The sequence below is a fragment of the Macaca fascicularis genome, chromosome 14, assembly GCF_037993035.2.
Source record: "Macaca fascicularis isolate 582-1 chromosome 14, T2T-MFA8v1.1".
NCBI classification, from domain to species: Eukaryota; Metazoa; Chordata; class Mammalia; order Primates; family Cercopithecidae; genus Macaca; species Macaca fascicularis.
The window spans coordinates 128541339-128561199 of NC_088388.1; the positions used below are offsets into that span (position 1 = coordinate 128541339).

Here is a 19861-nt window from a genome sequence, read left to right on the forward strand (position 1 = left end):
GGACTACACCTGCCACCACGCCCGGCTTTTTTTTTTTTTTTTTTCGTATTTTTAGTAAAGACAGGGTTTCACCGTGGTCTCGATCTCCTGACCTCGTAATCTGCCCGCCTCGGCCTCCCAAAATGCTGGGATTACAGGCGTGAGCCACCGCACCTGGTCCAACCATCTTCTTAGTGTTCCCTTCTTAAATGCGAATTAGATGTCTTAGGATCACCAAAGACTTCAGGAACACCTTGAACATGAACGAGAACAAAACAGAAAGAAAAAGCAACATGAAGGCAATGCAGGGAATAAACAAATAAAGACAAGTTATTACCTCAAAGGAGAGAAGAGGGGGCATTACATCTATGAAATAATTGTTTGAAATTTAAAGACGTTCAGATGACAAAGGGTTCTTGGAAATTAGAAATGTGGAAGCAGAACTTTAAGACCCCAATAGAAATCTTCCAGAAGGAGAAAACAAAAAGAAACTAGAAAAGATAAATAGGAGGTCAATCTAGGAGGTCTAAGATATAACTAATGAGAATTTCAGAAAGAGAATAGCAGAAACACAGGACTGTGTGTGTCCAGGCCAACAGGGCCACCAAGAGCTCAGGCTGGTGAGTGATGAAAAGACCACACTAAGACATGTTAGGTTGAAAGTTCAGAATACCAGAGATTGGGAAAATCTTGGAACCTTTTTTTTTTTTTTTTGAGACAGGGTCTCACTTTGTTGCTCAGGCTGGAGTGCAGTGGCGTGATCTTGCATCACCACAACCTCCGCCTCCCTGATTCAAGCTATTCTCCTGCCTCAGCCTCCCAAGTAGCTGGAATTAACAGGCATGTGCCACCACACCTGGCTAATTTTTGTTTTGTTTTTTTTTTTTTTTTTTGAGACGGAGTCTCACTCTGTCGCCCAGGCTGGAGTGCAGTGGCAGTGATCTCTGCTCACTGCAACCTGTGCCTCCCGGGTTCACGCCATTCTCCTGCCTTAGCCTCCCGAGTAGCTGGGACTACAGGTGCCTGCCACCACGCCTGGCTAATTGTTTTGTATTTTTAGTAGAGACAGGGTTTCACTATGTTAGCCAGGATGGTCTTGATCTCCTGACTTAATGATCCACCTGCCTCTGCCTCCCGAAGTGCCGGGATTATAGACATGAGCCACCACGCCCGGCTGTATTTTTTTTTTTTTTTTTTTGAGACTGTGTTTCGCTCTTGTTTCCCAGGCTGGAGTGCAATGGAGTGATCTTGGCTCACCACAACCTCTGCCTCCAGGGTTTAAGCGATTCTCCTGCCTCAGCCTCCCACGTAACTGGGGTTACAGGCATGCGCCACCACGCCCAGTTAATTTCGCAGTTTTAGTACAGACGGGGTTTCTCCATGTTGGTCAGGCTGTTCTCGAACTCCCAACCTTGGGTGATCTGCCTGCCTCGGCCTCCCAAAGTGCTTGGATTACAGGCATGAGCCACAGTGCCCGGCCTAATTTTTGTATTTTTAGTAGAGATGGGGTTTTACCATGTTGGCCAGGCTGGTCTTGAACTCTTGACCTCAAATGATCCACTTGCCTCAGCCTCCCAAAGTGCTGGGATTACAGGCGTGAGCCACTGCACCTGGCCAGAATTTACTTCTCTATATAAAAAAACCCAGACCTGCACAAAGGATTAGGAAGAATGACTTTAGATTTATCAATAGCAGTGCTGAAAGCTAGAAGACCTCAAATTCTGAGGGAAATTATTTCCAGCCTATAATTTAGTGCTCATCCAAATTATTGACAAGACGTGCACATAAAATAAAAACCATTTTGGGATCTGTCATGTTTGAAATTTTCCATTCACACACCCTTTCTCAGGAAGCTATGGAGCACTGTGAGCCACTAAAACAGGAAGTCGAGAAAGAAGGAAGTATTGAGTCGAAACCAAAGAAAGGGGAAGGAATTTTCAGGACTCATGAGAGCTGTGTCGAGGCAGAGAGAGTAATTGGTCCAGATGAAGCAGGGAAATGGAGGGCCGGAGGAGGGATGCGTTCTAGAAAGGAGGGACTGAAACCAGTGGGTCAGCTCGTGTGTCTGACACTGAAGGGAGTTTTACTGATCTTTTCAGACAATTTCAGGGAGAATTGGTGGCAAATGTGTGTGAAACCAAGCAAGTAAAAGAAGTTGCAGTTGCTTACTCTAATGGGGAAATAGATGCCTAGAAAGGAATTGTAATCACAGTATGCTTTTATGTTATAATAGAAACAGACCAGATGCGTGGCTCACACCTGCCGTCCCAGCTCTTTGGGAGGCTGAGGCGGAAGGATTGCCTGAGACCAGTAAGATTCTGTCTCTACAAAAAAGTAATGAAAATTAGCTGGGTGTGGTGTGACATGTCTGTAGTTACAGCTACTCGGGAGGCTGAGGTCGGAAGATTGCTTGAACGCAGGAGTTTGAGACTGCAGTGAGCTATGATTGCACCACTGCACTCCAGTTGGGGCAACAGAGAGAGACCTTTCTCTAAAAGTCATAATTACAATGAAAATAAAGAAGTATTGATTTGACCATGGGACAAGTTGGTGGATGGGTGTAGGGTTTGGCAGTTTAAGAATTAAAAACACTTGAGGATAATGTCTGTACTGAAAAGATACAGAAATAAAACATGTTGTGTAGAAATGTGGAGATAAACAGCAGGTGGAAGGCCTGATAGCTGTGGAAGCACAGCCTCTGCAGAGCATGCTCCACTTGGGTGGAGGCTGTCCTCCTAGTATGAGTTCTAGCCTTGTACTATGTGGCTTCTCAAACTGTACTTGGATTCACTTGACAAAAATTAAAATTAAAAAAATGGAAACTTGCCATCTTGCATACATTTTTTTTTGTCATTTAATTTGTCAATTTTTAGTAGGTCTCCTTGTATGAAGACTAGTACACTGTTGATGTAGAATTACCTGCAGATTGATACTAGCTTAGCGCAATATCTTGAAGAAACCAAGAGCCTTTAGAGTCAGTCAGTTGTTTACTTGGGTGTAAATGAGCTACTGCATGCTAGGTGCTGTTCCCAGATACAGTGGTTAGGAAAATACATGTGGTCTCTCCCCTTGACGAACTCACATTCCAGTGATGGGAGATGGACACTGCAGATCAATGAGCAAGGTCGTTTCAGATTGCCTGAGAGAGAGAAAACCTGGAATGGGTTGGAGGAGAAGAAAGCCTTCCATGGAATGCCCCTTTGACAGAGTCCTGAGGGTGAGACCACTGCACTTGATTAGGGAACAGCAGGGGAAGGGAGTTCTGGGAGTTCATTAGAATTCAGGACAGTCATCCTCAACAAGAGAGGACAGTGGGCCTTGAGGTGAGACAGACCCTGGCTTGTGACGTCAAGGGTGGTGCTGGACTGGAGGGACGCTGGCGTGTGGCAGGGGCTGCATCATGGTGGGCCCTGCACGCCACACTAGCCACTCTGAATTCTCTGGAACAGAAGAGCAGTGTGTTCTGCCTCGAGGTGATTCCGAGTGCTGGGTGGAGACTGGATACTAGAGGGCTCCCAGTGCCCACCCGACAAGTAGTTCAAAAGTGCTGTTGGGGCTGGGCCCTGTGGCTTATGCCTGTAATCCCAACACCTTGGGAGGCTGAGACTAGAATTGCATGAGGCTTGGAGTTTGAGACCAGCCTGGGCAATATAGCGAGACCTCATCTCTACAAAACATTTAAAAATTAGTCAGGTGTGGTAGTGCACATCTGTGGTCCCAGCTCCTCGGAAGGCCAAGGCAGGAGGATCACTTGAGCCCAGAAGTTGAAGGTTATGATCAGCTGTGATTGCACCACTGCACTCCAGCCTGGGTGACAGAGCAAGACCCTGTCTCTGAAAAATACCAAAAAAGGTGCTGTTGGATTTTACACCATGCGGGTTCATGTGTGCGCATACACGTTTACATTCCTTTTATTCATTCTTTTTACTTGGGGGTAGCTTTTCCTGCGGTCGTTTATGCATTTATTTAGTAGTTAGGTGGTTTGAACCCTAGAAGGTTAACTAACAGCCAGTGCAGCAAGCAGTAACATACTGACTGGTGGCTCATACTTGCTTTATTACTTTATTTTTTCAAATTGTTGATAATTACAATAATGCACATGGGCATGGGTCCAAGACAGGAAGAATTATTGTCTGCAAGCAGATCTGCTGTAAGCTGGTAATACAGTCTGATTTACTTTTAAATTTAAATGCCACATAAATCATAGGAAAGATGTCTTTTAACTTGCTTTGAATTTGGAAAGGGTAGAGCAGTTTCGTATTTTTGTTATTTTCACAGTTTTAATGGGCATTAGAAGTTAAATTGATATGTTATATCCAGATCGATATCTGAGTGTTGTGTGCACCTAATAAAATGTTTAGCAGAATGACTGTATAGAAATTTGTATTTAGAATGTAAAGTTTCTCTCTCCCTGCCCTGTGAAAATCATTTTGGCAGATTGTCATATTTTCTTGTTATAAGCAAAGATACGGATTATTCACCCAAGAATTTCATGCCTTTCAGCATAACAGAACCTTAGAAATAAAAGAGCCAGGTATGGCGACTCACGCCTGTAATTCTAACACTTTGGGAGGCCAAGGAGGGAGAATTGTTTGAGGCTGGGAGGACAAGACCAGCCTGGGCAATATAGTGGGACCCCGTCTCTGCAAAAATAAATTTTGTTTAATTAGCTGGGTGTAGTGGTTTGTGACTATAGTCCCTGCTACTTGTGGGGCTGAGGTGGAAGGATTGCTTGATCCTGGGAGGTTGAGGCTGCAGTGAGCTCCAGCCTGGGCGTCATAGTGAGACTCTGGCTCAAAAACAACAACAACAAAACCTCCACAAGAAAAACATAAGCCTGTGATTTCCAATGTTTTGTTTTTATGAAATAATAGAACTAAGAAAACTGTTTTAAATAGATAAGGTTGTTCTTGGTTAATATTACAGAAGAATAATTTTTTAAAAATAGCACCTGTTTATTGTTGCCATCATTTTATGAAACCATTTTAATAACAAAAGGTAGAAGATGATATTAGAATTCAGGACAGTTATTCTTAAGCGAGGACCATTAGCAGTTCTGTACCCTTATATGTCGATGTGTGCATAACACATGCACACTAGATCTTTCTTAGGTTTCTCATTTTTCAGGGGGGCCACTGGAAACCTTTTGTAGACCCTGTTAGTCCTCCTAGTGGATGTTGGGGACCCCCTGCTTTAAAACACTGGCAAAAATAATCATATATATTAAGACATGGATGTTTGGCCGGGCACAGTGGCTCACGCCTGTAATCCCAGCACTTTGGGAGGCTGAGGCAGGTGGATCATGAGGTCAGGAGATTGAGACCATCCTGGCCAACATGGTGAAACCCTATCTCTACTAAAAATATAAAAATTAGCCAGGTGTGGTGGCGCGTGCCTGTAGTCCCAGCTACTTGGGAGGCTGAGGCAGGAGAATGGCTAGAACCTGGGAGTCGGAGGTTGCAGTGAGCTGAGTTCACGCCACTGCATTCCAGCTTGGTGACAGAGGGAGACTCCGTCTCAAAAAAAAAAAAAAAAAAAAAAAAAGGTTTTCAGTTGCATGAATTTGTTTTCTTACTTTTTCCCCAGATACATGAAAGGAAAAGAGATCTAGTGAGGTCTAATTCGAGTGTTTATTTAGTGAAATAGTTGGTCAGAAAAATGGAATGTTTTAAAAAGAAGTGTAATTTTTTACGAGTATATGAAATACTCAAACTATGCTTAACCTGATTTTTAATGACTGACTTAATGCATATAAAAACAAGGTATCTATCATGGAGTACCAGGTCAGCCAGAGGAAGCTTATAATTTCTGAGAGTATTGCCAGGTTTGTGCTCAGATATTGGACAGAAAACCCTTCATCATTTGTATTATTTCTGTCATCTGAATCAATAAGAATGATTTAGAATAAACATATTTTATTATTAATATTTAATCAGTAGTACTTCTGAGTGTTTGTTACTTGAAATCATTTCACTCTTTAAGGTTCAGGAAACACATCCGTCTCCATGCCCCCAGCCCCGCTCTGCACGTGCTGGTCAGCACACTCTTAATAACCACCCAAGTAATGCCGGCCAACGAGTTCAAATGTGAAGCCCAAGTTCACACCGTTTAGATCATCTTATATTAATTCTGAGGCCTCCTGCCTTCCTGACCTCTGCAGTTGGCTTGCCTTGCAAAGTATGACAAATGCCTACTTTGCTTTGGAGTCACAGTGAATCCTGACTTAGTGAGGAAGCCATCTTTGTTTCTAAGCCATGTTTCTCAAGCAGGGGGAGTTTTAGGAAAATAGAGTTCCATCTGTTATAGTGTGAAACAAAGTTAATATTGTAGGTGTCTCATTTAATAACTAAACTTTGAGTAGCACCCGATTTATGTTGCACAAAGTGAAAACTAAGGTCAAGAGACATTAAATAACTTCCATGAGATTACATGGCTAGGAAGCAGACAGAACGTCCATCAGGAAAACCAGGTTAGAGAAATAATTTACATAGTGCTCTTTTGATCACAGAAGTGTCTTGATAGTAACTGCAGATTCATCTTGGCCTCACTTCCAAGTCCCGGAAACTGGGCCAGACAGGAAGTCAGCAACTCTTGGCAATTTTCTTTTAAATGGTAGGACTGTATAAAATCATTCATCTAAACATTTAGTGACTGAATTCCCACAAAATACGAAGCATTGATGTAACCTGCTTTCCTCATGTCCATAGTTAATGGGTAAAGAAGGAATGTGCGGCCGGGCGCGGTGGCTCAAGCCTGTAATCCCAGCACTTTGGGAGGCCGAGGCGGGTGGATCACAAGGTCAGGAGATCGAGACCATCCTGGCTAACACGGTGAAACCCCGTCTCTACTAAAAAATACAAAAAAAACTAGCCGGGCGAGGTGGCGGGTGCCTGTAGTCCCAGCTACTCGGGAGGCTGAGGCAGGAGAATGGCGTGAACCCGGGAGGCGGAGCTTGCAGTGAGCCGAGATCTGGCCATTGCACTCCAGCCTGGGTGACACAGCAAGACTCTGTCTCAAAAAAAAAAAAAAAAAAAAAAGAAGGAATGTGCACTGTTTTAAACCCATTTCATGCCATCCTGGATTTGGGAAGGATGGCCAGTCATGTGGGGACTTCGTGGCCTCTTCCCTTGTGTGCCTTGGGTTCCAGCCCCAGTTCTGCGTAATTGCAGCCGGAGAGTGGAAAGAGCCAGCCTGATGATAGTGATGCTAACGTCTGAGTGCTTGCTCTGTGGCAGGCATTGTGCTCCGTGCTTCTGCGTGTTATCTTAATCTAATCCTCACAACAGCCCTGAGCCGTCGGTACGTTAGTAACCCTGTTTTGTAGATTAAAAAATTAAAACCTGGTACTAATAAAAGCTGCCAGTGCTTGAAGAGCGCTTCTGTGTGACAAGCACTTTTCAAACACTTAACATGTATTAACTCATTTAAACGTCAAAGCAGCACTGATGTGTAGTTAACTGTTATTGTCATTACCTTATAATGACGAAACTGAGGCCCAGAGAGGCTAGGTGACCTGCCAGAGTTGGCACAGCCAGTCAGTGATGGAGATGGGGCTCAGTCACTGTGTGTCTGTGCCTTAAAGCCACACTCTTAGTCTTTCTCCCACGTCAGTAGTGCAGTGAGTAGAAGAGTAATGGTTGGCCAAGGCCAGTCTCTAGTGTCTCCATACCCCCTGGAAATAAGTTTCTTGGACTTCCTATTTTATAATGGCAATCAGAAAAAACACAGGGACCGATGAAGAACCTGTTCATTTGAGAATTTCAGGTGTGTGAACACCATTCTGCATGTTTTTTTTTTTTAAATGAAAGTATTTTATGTATTTGTATATTTTCGTATTTTCAAAAACTTCCCTTAGTTCTGATCTCAGACACATACTGAAAGACAGACCTCTATTAAATCATGATGCTTGGCTCCTTACCACTATAATCCAGATGGACAAATTACCACGTTTCCATAAAAAGCGTTGGAGACAGCCTAAACCATTTTCAATCTTGGAAATGATACCTCATTTATACTTTAATGTTTAAAGCTCTAATAAAAGCTGGGGTTATTTGTATAAATTACTGCCTTTGAAAATGATACCTAACCGCTGGCATATGTCACTGTAAGAATAATGACCTTTTACACTTAGAGTTTTCCCCCTACACCCAGTTCACCAGTTTCTAATTAGAATTAAGTTTAAATGTTAAAAAATAAAAAGACCAAGAATTTTCCATTCATGTAATGCAAACTCTCAAGAATAGGTTTTCTCATTTTACTGCTATAAAACCAGAAAATGCTTAACAAGAATCTTGCTATTTTATTAGATAGTGGTTTGAAGCTTTACTTCTCTGCTGCTGAAAAAGATACTCTTAAGATTTCAAATTGTGGTCACTGTTTGGACAGTAAAAAAAGGTAGTATTTCTTACACATGAGGCTCTGGGTCAGAATCATAATAGTCTTCCAGTTGCAGAAAAATATAATTTAATATGTGTACACTTGGGGCTTTACTGTATTAGGATGCGTGCCCGTGTGTTTAGAACAATACACTTTTCAGGTATTGAACCTGTTCCAATTTTACTTACTAGTTCCTCCGCCTCAAATTGTGTCTTCTCTTTTTGACAGATTAGACTCTTAATATTGAAACAATGCATTCCAGATTGAATTCTAGGCATATAATAAGCAGAATTTAAAACAAAAACACTGTATTTTGAACAAATTTTAGACTTAAAAAAAAAGTCACAAAAATACTACAAGAGTTCCCCTATACTGTAACCCTGTTTCCATTAATGTTGACATCTTACATAACTTGTAATGCAGTGATCAAAACCAGGAGGTTTGCTACTGGCACAGCACTATTAACTGACTTACAGACCTTATTCAAATAATTGCTGCAGTTTTTTCCACTAATGTCCTTTTCCTGTTCCGGGATCCTGTCCAGGCGCCTGCATTGCATTTACTTGTCATTTCTGCTTAGTCTTCTCAGATCTGTTGCAGTCCCCGGTCTTCCCTGATCAGCACCCTCAAATGTCTCATTGTGGGTGAGATTAATGTAGGTGTCTGGTGGGTGTCTCTGCTCTCAAGTAATTGTTTTCCCTTTTGTAGCTAATATCTTGGGTGAGATACCTTGAATGGATACTAAGAACAGGATTTTTTTTTTTTCCACTTCATTCAGTTTAGTAAATCTTTGGTGAAGGTTCATCCTGGGCATAAATTGAAGTTGCTTTAATTTGTGAATCTTGAAGTACCTCAGCATTTGAACAAATATGAATGAAAATAATATATAGGATCTTCATATCTTTTAATAGATGGTCCTTTTACCGACTTTTCCTTAAAAAAGGTTTTTGAGCAAGAGCGTCATACCTTTCGCTATCAGTAGCTTGCGAGTGGTAACTAGATGCCTCAAAGGCCTGCTTCTTTCCGCGTTTATTAGAACTAGAACGGTGTTACCTTGCCTTCGCAGGGTGAGACCTGAATACTCGTGTGGCTCATAAAGCCGGATTCCCATTCAAAGAGACCTGATTCTCCCAGTAGTAGGATCAAACCGTGTCCATGGGAAGAGGCTCCGTCTATGGCAGGCACCTTCACAAGCCCTGGAGGCAGATTTGATCCTGGAGTAGTAGCTTCAGTGAGGGCACAGATAACTGGGTGTGCACATTTGCTTTGGAGTGAGAGGACTGCCTGGTCCTGAGGGCTTTGTGAAGGAAGGTAGGCTTAGATGGGCCCAGGAGTTGCATCACTTGAGGTGATTAAAGGCCTTGATTTAAAGTAGGTTGAGACTTAGATTTATTTAGATTTACGTATTTATTTCTTTAAGCCATTTCAGGTTTTCGACCAGGTTACTAGAAGCACTTTTTACCAAGTTGAATTTCTGTCCTTGGATTGCTAAACTGTTCCCCAAGCCAGATTAATAAAATGGAATTTCTTATTAAGAATGAATTATTAAGCAAAATGGAAGTGCTGGGCTAGGGAAGCAGTTGATGCAATTTGTTTTCCAAGCCTTAAAAGTGCCGCAATGTGCATAGATCACAAGGACTGGCTTAAGTGCCAACGCATGGGGCATTAATTTTTTTTTGTAGAGGACTCCAGGTTTACAGGATATCAGAAGTGCTGACTTGGCAGCAAAATCCCATTTGTAACATGTTAGATTAGGAAACAGATTGATTTATATGTTGATGTAATGGATCAAGGCACAGTCTGTGCTTAAGGAAATGGAGAGCACATTAAATAAGGGCATTTTCAAGGTAGAAGTACAAACATTACAGAAAAAATTAGCCTCCTATACTCTAGGTAGGGTTGGGGTATGTTTGATTAGTTGACTCCTAAAACATGGTCCACAGAGGCTTTTTATATTTCAGATGATACCTTCTTGAGAGTCTCTCATGACCACAAGGATTAATCTTTCTGAACTCAAAAGTGAATCACTACAGCATATTAGCTGTCTGGATTGATTCCAGTTTCTCTGCTTTTTGTTGGTGGTAACTGATGTGAGGATCCGTTTGGTGTTTAGCTGCCTCTTCCTGTTGCTTTAACCTCTGGTATTTTAAGATTCTCTTTAGGGAAGAGAGTACTGACCATCTCAGCACAGAGCCGAAATGCACTTACCACTGATGTGTTGACCTTAGTGGTTGACCCATAAACTGAACATTTATACAGTTGGAACTCTTGTGGTCTTTCAGCCAACAACCGTAATGAGTAACATGTGGAACATAATCTTTGGTGCTGATAAATGGCTTTTTATGATGAAATTGACCATTCCACGCTGCGGCTTGGGTGACCTCATGTAACTAATTACTGTTTCTTAGCTATATTCATTTTTGGAATTTAAGGGGTAAATGGTTTCTCCTTCTGCAGGCTGTACTGCTGAAAGATTAAATACCACCTGAAATCTGATTTGTTTACTAGCTGCCTTTAATGTAAAAATATAGAAGGCCAGAGAGAATCTAGGAAACACTGCTCAGAAGCTTTCAGATTTAACTATAGGAGTTCTTTCATAGCAGGTTTAGGAAGCACATTCCTTCCGTCCTGTAGATTTGGCTTTTCATATACTTATTTATCATGTCTTCTTGATTTTCTTCACTTAGTTCTATCTGAGCTTTTGAAGTGGGAAGCAAAGGATTCGGGTGAGAGCACTGGTTTCAGTACACAGAAATATCCCTGGGGTTTCCTTACCTTTATCTTTAGATATCCCCATTTTTCTCCACACACAATCCAAGTTTCTAGTCGTAATCCTTAGATTATAAAAGAACAGGCTTTTTAGTACACATCTTTTCTTTTTTTTGAAACAGATTCTCTGTCTCTGTTGCCCAGTCTGGAGTGCAGTGGCGCAGTCTCGGCTTCACTGCAACCTCTGCCTCCAGGGTTCAAGTGATTCTAGTGCCTCAGCTTCCCAAGTAGCTGGGTCCATAGGCGCGCTACTACGCCCGGATAATTTTTATATTTTTAGTAGAGACAGGGTTTCATCATGTTGGCCAGGCTGGTCTCGAGCTCCTGACCTCAGGTATCCACCTGCCTCAGCCTACCAAAGTGCTGGGATTACAGGTGTGAGCCACCATGCCCGGCTTGGTACACATCTTGAACTAAGTGTGAAAATTAAGCATGTCTGTCTTGTGCATCCTTTATACCTTTTGATTTGTTTGAATTGAGCACCACTAGATTATTACCTATGAATAGGTGTGTGTTCCTTTGTACACATATCTTTAGGTGTTTTTTCCTTCTTTGGGGGAAGCAGGAGCTCACATTAGTCTGTAGCTTCACATGCATTCATACTGAAGGCATAGGGCCTTCCACTTTAATAAATGAGTATTCATCCCAGCAGAGTAAAGTCAATTCTAGTTAATAAAGGTGCTAATTGTTTGTTGGGTTTAATTGAGGTGTTTTTCAGCCCTGATAGATATTGGCAACATTTTAATTCCAAATTAGCTTTCTCTCAGCTGTCCAACTAGGTTTGGTGCTTCCTTCTCTTATACTAGTAGAAAGCAGGTTTATTTTAATAAGCTTCGAAGCAAAACATATGTCAGATGGTAAATTGGTCCAGGAAAAAGACCATAATATATTTCACAATCAAATTTAAGTTCCTGATTAGAAGGATTGTTCGTGTCTGTGTAGTTCATCAGCATAAATAAATGTTTCCTAGAAAATTGTACGTTTTCCATATATTTTAAAAGTCAGCTAGGCGTGGTGTCTCACGCTTATGATCCCAGTCGTTTGGGAGGTCAAGGCAGAAGGATCAGTTGAGCCCAAAAGTTTGAGACCAGCCTGGGCAACATAATGAGACCCCATCTCTACCAAAAGATAAATATGTATATACTGGGTGTGATGGCACATGCCTGTGGTCCCTGCTACTCAGGAGGTTAAGGCTGGAGGATGGCTTAAGCCCAGGAGGTCGAGACTGTAATGAGCCGAGATTGCCCCACTGCACTCCACTTGGGTGACAGAGCAAGACCCTGTCTTTAAAAAAAAAAAAAAAAAAAAAAAAAAGGTGGGGGCATCAAAGCTACCCTTTCTTGTTAATAGGAAAACCATGTTATGTATATGCTGTTTTTAAAAAGAACAACATAGTAGACCATATAATCTAACCCTCCTCCTCCACAAGTTTTAACTTAAGAACTGTTATTTATTTTTTTTAATTTTGAAGAAAGTTTTGCATCTGGGGACACTTAACTCTTATGGCTATAACCATGAGTAATGGCGTATTTCTAGAGAGATGCCTGTGCTCCTCCCTCCCTCCCTCCCTCCCTCCCTCCCTCCCTCCTTCTTCCCTCTGTCCCTCCCTCCCTCCTTCCCTTCCTCCCTTCCTCCCTTCCTGTCTGTCTTTCTGTCTTTCTGTCTTCCTGTCTGTCTCTTTTTTTTTTTTTTTTTGAGACGGAGTTTCATTCTTGTTGCCCAGGCTGGAATGCAATGGCGTGATCTCTGCTCACCGCAACCTCTGCCTCCCAGGTTCAAGCAGTTCTCCTGCCTCAGCCTCCTGAGTAGCTGGGACTACAGACATGTGCCACCACACCCGGCTAATTTTGTATTTTTAGTAGAGATGGGGTTTGTCCATGTTGGTCAGGCTGGTCTCAAACTCCCAACCTCATGTGATCCGCCTGCCTTGGCCTCCCAAAGTGCTGGGATTGTAGGTGTGAGCCCCCATGCCCGGCTGATGCCTGTGCTTTTCTCGTGCGTGTCTGCAGGAGCCTTGCTGTCGTAATGTTACTTCTCACCTATAGTTTCTGAACTGTTAATGGTTAGACTGCACATAAAAGGATTACAGGCCAAAGACAGATCTTATGGAATAGTTAATTATTTTTACCCAACATGAGATAAACTTGTTCATTCAAACTATACTACAAGTCTACAGTAAGCAAAACAACATGGTAGTGGTACCAAAACAGAGATAGAGACCATTGAAACAGAACAGAGCCCTCAGAAATAATACCACACATCTACAACTGTCTCATCTTTGAGAAACCTGACAAAAATAAGAAATGGGGAAAGGATTCCCTATTTAATAAATGGTGCTGGGAAAACTGGCTAGCCATATGTAGAAAGCTGAAACAGGATCCCTTCCTTATACCTTATACAAAAATTAATTCAAGATGGATTAGAGACTTAAATGTTAGACCTAAAACCATGAAAACCCTAGAAGAAAACCTAGGCAGTGCCATTCAGGACATAGGCGTGGGCAAGGACTTCATGACCAAAACACCAAAAGCAAAGGCAACAAAAGCCAAAATTGACAAATGGAATCTAATTAAACTAAAGAGCTTCTGCACAGCAAAAGAAACTACCATCAGAGTGAACAGGCAACCTACAGAATGGGAGAAAATTTTTACAGTCTACCCATCTGACAAAAGGGCTAATATCCAGAATCTACAAAGAACTTAAACAAATTTACAAGAAGAAATCAACCCCATCAAAAAGTGGGCAAAGGATATGAACAGACACTTCTCAAAAGAAGACATTTATGCAGCCAACAGACATATGAAAAAATGCTCATCATCACTGGCCGTCAGAGAAATGCAAATCAAAACTACAATGAGATACCATCTCACACCAGTTAGAATGGTGATCATTAAAAAGTCAGGAAACAACAGGTGCTGGAGAGGCTGTGGAGAAATAGGAACACTTTTACACTGTTGGTGGGACTGTAAACTAGTGCAACCATTGTGGAAGACAGTGTGGCGATTCCTCAAGGATCTAGAACTAGAAGTACCATTTGACCCAGCCATCCCATTACTGGGTATATACCCAAAGGATTATAAATCATGCTGCTATGAAGACACATGCCACACATATGTTTATTGTGGCACTGTTCACAATAGCAAAGACTTGGAACCAACCAAAATGTCCATCAATGATAGACTGGATTAAGAAAATGTGGCACATACACACAATGGAATACTATGCAGCCATAAAAAAGGATGAGTTAGTGTCCTTTGTAGGGACATGGATGTGAAGCTGGAAATCATCATTCTGAGCAAACTATTGCAAGGACAGAAAACCGAACACTGCATGTTCTCACTCATAGGTGGGAATTGAATAATGAGAACACTTGGACACAGGGTGGGGAACATCACACACCGGGGCCTGTTGTGGGGTGGGGAGGCGGGGAGAGATGGCATTAGGAGATATACCTAATGTAAATGATGAGTTAATGGGTGCAGCACACCACATGGCACATGTCTACCTGTGTAACAAACCTGCACATTGTGCACATGTACCCTAGAACTTAAAGTATAATAAATAAGATTTTTCCTTTGCCTTTAACTTTGATCATATACATCCAAAAGTCACTTTTTATTCTGTTCCAATTCCTGGGAAAAGGATTTGTTTATAAAGATACAAATAGTAAATAATTAAGGTTTTTAAAAGATGAATTCTGTCACAAACCTGAATGACTGTTGCCTCTGTGCTAGCCTTTTTGGAGTAAACCTGCAATTTTTTTTCCTTTGGTAGGCTCTTGCAGCCAATGCTGGAACAGGATTTGCTGTTGCTGAACCTCAAATCGCAATGTTTTGTGGGCAGTTAAATATGCATGTGAACATTCAGACTGGGAAGTGGGAACCTGATCCAACAGGCACCAAGAGCTGCTTCGAAACAAAAGAAGAAGTTCTCCAGTACTGTCAGGAGGTAAGGGTGTTGCCGGCAAGTTAAAACCATTTTTCTGGGGCAGGGTTGAATCTGTTTACCTTAGAAATAGATATTGTCATTCTCTTTTGACCTAAGACCAAGATGCTAATGACTGGAGCCCCAAGCCTTTTGTTTCTAAATGTGTAATATGACCCAGACCTCTCGAAGGCTTTGCCTGCCTGTTCTGTGAGCTCTCAGTTGTTGAAGGAAGGGATGCTGCGGAAGCCTGGCAAGTACCATGGAAGTGCAGCGTGGTTCTCGTCCTCCCACTTGTCTTGGAAGATGGAAAACAAAACATGTCAGGTGTATGCTTGTCTTTTCTACTTACCGATAGAAAGCCACCAGTATTCTAAATGATCATCTCAGGTCTGATTCAACTTTGGGTTAAAGAGAAAATGATATGAGATGTCACAACTTTTATTTATTTTTTCTGATAGAGACAGGGTCTTGCTACATTGACCAGGGTACTCTCAAACTCCTGGCCTCAAGCAGTCCTCCCTGGCCTCCCAAAGTGCTGGGATTATAGCATGAGCCACCGCTTCTTACCAAGATGAGCACACAGGGCCAGGGTGAAGTTCTGTAATTTCATTGACAGACGTTTCCATAGACTCGCCTCATGGACTCATCAACTCAACACCTGCTCTACAAGCAAACTTGACATCTCATGAATTTGTTTTGGGCTAAAAGCTTGCTGCTTTTGTTTGTCCTTAAATATATATTCTTTTTGAAAAGAGAAGGCATGGAAGTTTTCAGAGGTCTGAACTGTCAAAAGAAAACGAATACAGTATCTTTTTATTTGATGACTTCAGTTGGAGCCGGGGTAATAGAGTGGAACTTTAGATGTATTATAGGATAAGAGTGGAAGCTGAGTAAACTTAGATACTCCATCCTTACTTGCATGTGCGTGTCTGTCTGCAGATTGATTTATTGTGTGTGTTTTTGTTTTCTTAACAGATGTATCCAGAGCTACAGATCACAAATGTGATGGAGGCAAACCAGCGGGTCACTATTGACAATTGGTGCCGGAGGGACAAAAAGCAATGCAAGAGTCACACTGTTACACCTTTCAAGTGTCTTGGTGAGTGTTCTTGGTTACTTTTCAGGAAGTGCCAGCCCCCTCCCATTTTAAATTTAATTTTCTCTTGGCTCACAGTGAAATATTTACACCTGTTAAGAAGCTGAGTGCGGCATGAATTTATTGGGGAGAATTTCTCTTAGGGGTGTTTACTGGCTTCGAGTGTCGGTGGTTGACCTCCTCTCAGTGATGACTAACTGCCTTCCCATTGTAGACATTCTTCCTTGGCACTGCATAAGGGTGCTACCCACAGAGCAGTCGCACTTATGCGCTCACATTGTTAGATATCAGTGGTTTATGGTGATAGTGGGGAGTAGTATTAAAGAAAGCAGCCCCAGGAGAAGAGTCTTCTGTTTCCCTTACTTCATCCCACACACGTTTGCACCATTTGACCAAACTGCTGGTATTTTTCAGGAGAAAGAAAAGTGACTTATAGCAGCAGCCTGTGGACAGTCAAGGGTACCAGGGCCAGTGCTTATAGGACCTGCCATTCTGAGGGGTTTGGGGCTGGTAAGGGTATTCATGACTGTGTTGCTGGTGTCAACATTCAGAGCCAATTTGAGTAAAATGGTAACAGTTTGCTGTGCAGAAACAGAGTTGTTGCTTCAAATGCTCAGGGAATATATTCATTTTAACCATTTATGCCTGATACATTGGAATTACACTCACCTATCTGTGGTCTGGGTGATTCAGGAACAGATTTGGTCACAGAAACTTCAAAGGGCAAAAACAGTCAATTTTAGATTAGCCCTGATGGGATTAAAGTAGATACAGCATTAATATAGACATCCTGAGTGATTCTGTAGCTATATGTAATTGGAACTATTAACTTTTTCTCCTTCCTCTCTTCCTTCTTTAAAACCTTTCCTTCAACTGCTGATGGCAGCAAAGTGGAATGTGATACTTTTTCTCATTCTCACATGTAGCAAGGGGCAATAGCCAAGCAACAGGAAGAGGCAGCACCCCTGAACAACAGTGTTTAAAGTGTGTGGCAATTAAGTTTGTTTTAAAAGTATTCGTAAGGAGAAAGAGGGACATCATGTGTGCTTACCACTGTTTACTTTAAAACTGGGCATCTCAAGATTGGAGACTTGTTAAAAACTTGGTGTGAAGTAGTTTAAGGATGCTTTCTATTCTGTTTGGCTCTGAGAAATCTCTAGGTATGAGGTTTCATTCATTCATTAAAAACATTCTCAAACTAAAAGTGAAATGAGATTATCCTGGAATATTTGTAGACAGTGGATAGAAAGTGCTTGAAATCATTCCTTCTGATTGCTCCCCCTAAAGACTTTGCAGCATGATTATCTCCTCTTGTTTGTCCTTGTCACCTTCCAGCTTCACTCCCCACCCAGACATCTGAGTGGGACCTGGGAGACTCTTTTATTCTTCTGTTATCCTTTATCTCCCTGTATCCGGTCAGTTTCTGAGCCAGCCTGATACTTACCTCTTAAATAGACTTATAGTCATGATTTTCAGACTGTGCGCCAAGGCTCCTTGGGGCATTGCAGCAAAACTCACAGGGCATTCCGGGATGTTTTTGATTTTTCAAGGGAAATGTAGTGACATCTGTCAGGCATTTTGCAAACTACTAGCTGGAAGTAATTTACAGTTTCAACGTGAGATCATTTATTTTGATGATTTCATATCTCTGTGAAGCTGTGTTTCTAGTTGTTCCTGTGATAAAAAGCAAGTATCTTTTGAAAATCACTGAAAAAAAAAATGAGGGTGATGATGTTCGGTCTGATTACAGTTGGGGGAGGTGTGCAGGGCCCAGTGGGCACTAAGGTGATAGGACGTAGTATGTATTAAGTTGTTGGCTCTAACTACTTAACTTTTAGGTATTTTTTTGCCCAGGAGTCCTGTGAAAAAATTCCTAAGACACTCAGGGTGCTATGAGTAAAAAATGTGGTCATCTCTGGCTTGTGTCCTCTTCCTGCATCAGATTCCCACTGCCCTAGCTCAGCCTGTGGTCAGTTCTTGTCTGGGCCAAGAGCAGCCTCCATGCTGTTTCTCAGTGCTGGTCGTCCAATCTGTTGCCTGCCGATTGAAAATAAAGACCGAATCATGTCTCTCATGCACAAATTCTTGAATGTTGAAACTCGTTAGCATGGCTTCAAAACTCCAGGATCTGGCCCTTGCTCAACTCTCCCCTGGTCTCTGTGATCTCATGCTTTAGACTTTATCAGCATTGACCACCCCAGGGTGCTGGTCACGCACCATCCAGCTCTCAGCATTTGGAATGGCTTTCCTCTGCTGACTTTGCTTGGGAAGCTCTTCCTGCACAGCTTACCTCAACAGTTGCCTGCTTTAAAGGGAGGCTTTCCTGGTCTTATATTCTATCCATTCATCCAGGTTTCTGTAATACTCCGTGCTGTTGCCATTGCACTTATCACACTGTACCATGATTGTTCATAGACCTTTCTCCAACTATGCTGTGAACACCTTGCCAGCAGCGACCCTGTTTTAGTCTTTTTTGTCCCCTCAGCACCATGGTAGTGCCTAGAATATAGGATATACTGTTTACGATAATTGTAACACAAGAATGCTACTATAGTTGGTACACAACCAAAATTTTATTTTATTGCTTTGTTTCCCAAACGATATAATTTAAATTTGTTAGCATGTTACAGAACCAGACAATAATGCTGTTAATGAAATGCATAAAAGACAGTTTAACCATAATCCATTTGGTACCTTCTTTGCATTGTGGTCACTGAATAAAGCGTTATACAATCTTTGGTGTTACTTCAGACAGTTATTCATGTTTACCCCAGCATCCATTTGGACAACTTCTTAACCAATCGGTAGAGACATCCGTTGGTATTTTTACATAAGCACAGTTGCCTGAGCCTAAACTAATGAGGGACGACATGACTGGAGTTTAAGGGAGGGAGTGGGAAAGACATATTGCAGTTCTCCATTGTCAGTTAGATTTTGATGTCTCCCTGTCCCTTCCACTGTCACCTCCCCTTTGAGCACCCAGGCAGAACTGATATCATTTAGTTAATAATGGCCACCACCTTTTTCCCCCATAGACTCCTTAGAAAGCCTTTTGATGATAGTCTTCTAGAGTTGCTATTACTTTTTTAAATTAAAAAATAATAGTTTAAAAATAATTTCAAATTTACAGAATGGTTACAAAAATGGCACAGAGTTCCTCTGTGTACCCTTCACCCAGATTTCAGATTTTCCAACTGTTAACATTTGATTAATGTGGTAAAAAATCTTATCCTCCCTTCCCACCACCCCTCACACACATACTTGAGATTTGTTGTTTTTTGAATCATTTGGCAATAAGGCAAACATGATATATTTATGCCTTAATACCACAGTGTGTATTTTTTAAAAACAAGGAAATTATCCTGCGTAACCATGGTATAGTCATCAAAAATCAAGATCTTATAGACAATATCTAGTTGATCCAATATCTAATCTACAGACCCTACTCAGGTTTCACCTGTTGTTCTAATAACATCCAGGACCTAATCTAAGATTCCGTGTTGCATATTTCCTTTCCTTTGTGACATTGATTTTTTTTTTTTTAAACTACAGGCCAGTTCCTTTATAGAAAAGTTTTCAATTAGCAATATTCACGCCTTGGATAAACCTCATTGGCTACAATACTGCCACTGCACAAAGCTCAGTTCCTTTATAGAATGCCTTGCAATTTGTGTTTTTCTGTGATCCTTTTGATGTGTTCATTTTTGAGGGGAG

General features: G+C 41.7%; 1 protein-coding gene and 1 pseudogene across 4 annotated transcripts in view; one reads left to right on the plus strand and one right to left on the minus strand.

The window, feature by feature from the left end:
* The window catches only part of APLP2 (amyloid beta precursor like protein 2), a 72260-nt gene that overhangs the window by 21412 nt on the left and 30987 nt on the right, over positions 1-19861 (plus strand). For all 4 annotated transcript variants that reach the window (XM_045369963.2, XM_045369964.2, XM_045369965.2 and 1 more), the window contains exons 2-3: positions 14899-15072; positions 16027-16150. In XM_045369963.2, coding sequence (XP_045225898.1) covers positions 14899-15072; positions 16027-16150 — 298 coding nt within the window. The remainder of the gene's footprint in view (positions 1-14898; positions 15073-16026; positions 16151-19861) is intronic.
* On the minus strand, positions 19707-19788 carry LOC123568993 (U4 spliceosomal RNA; annotated as a pseudogene).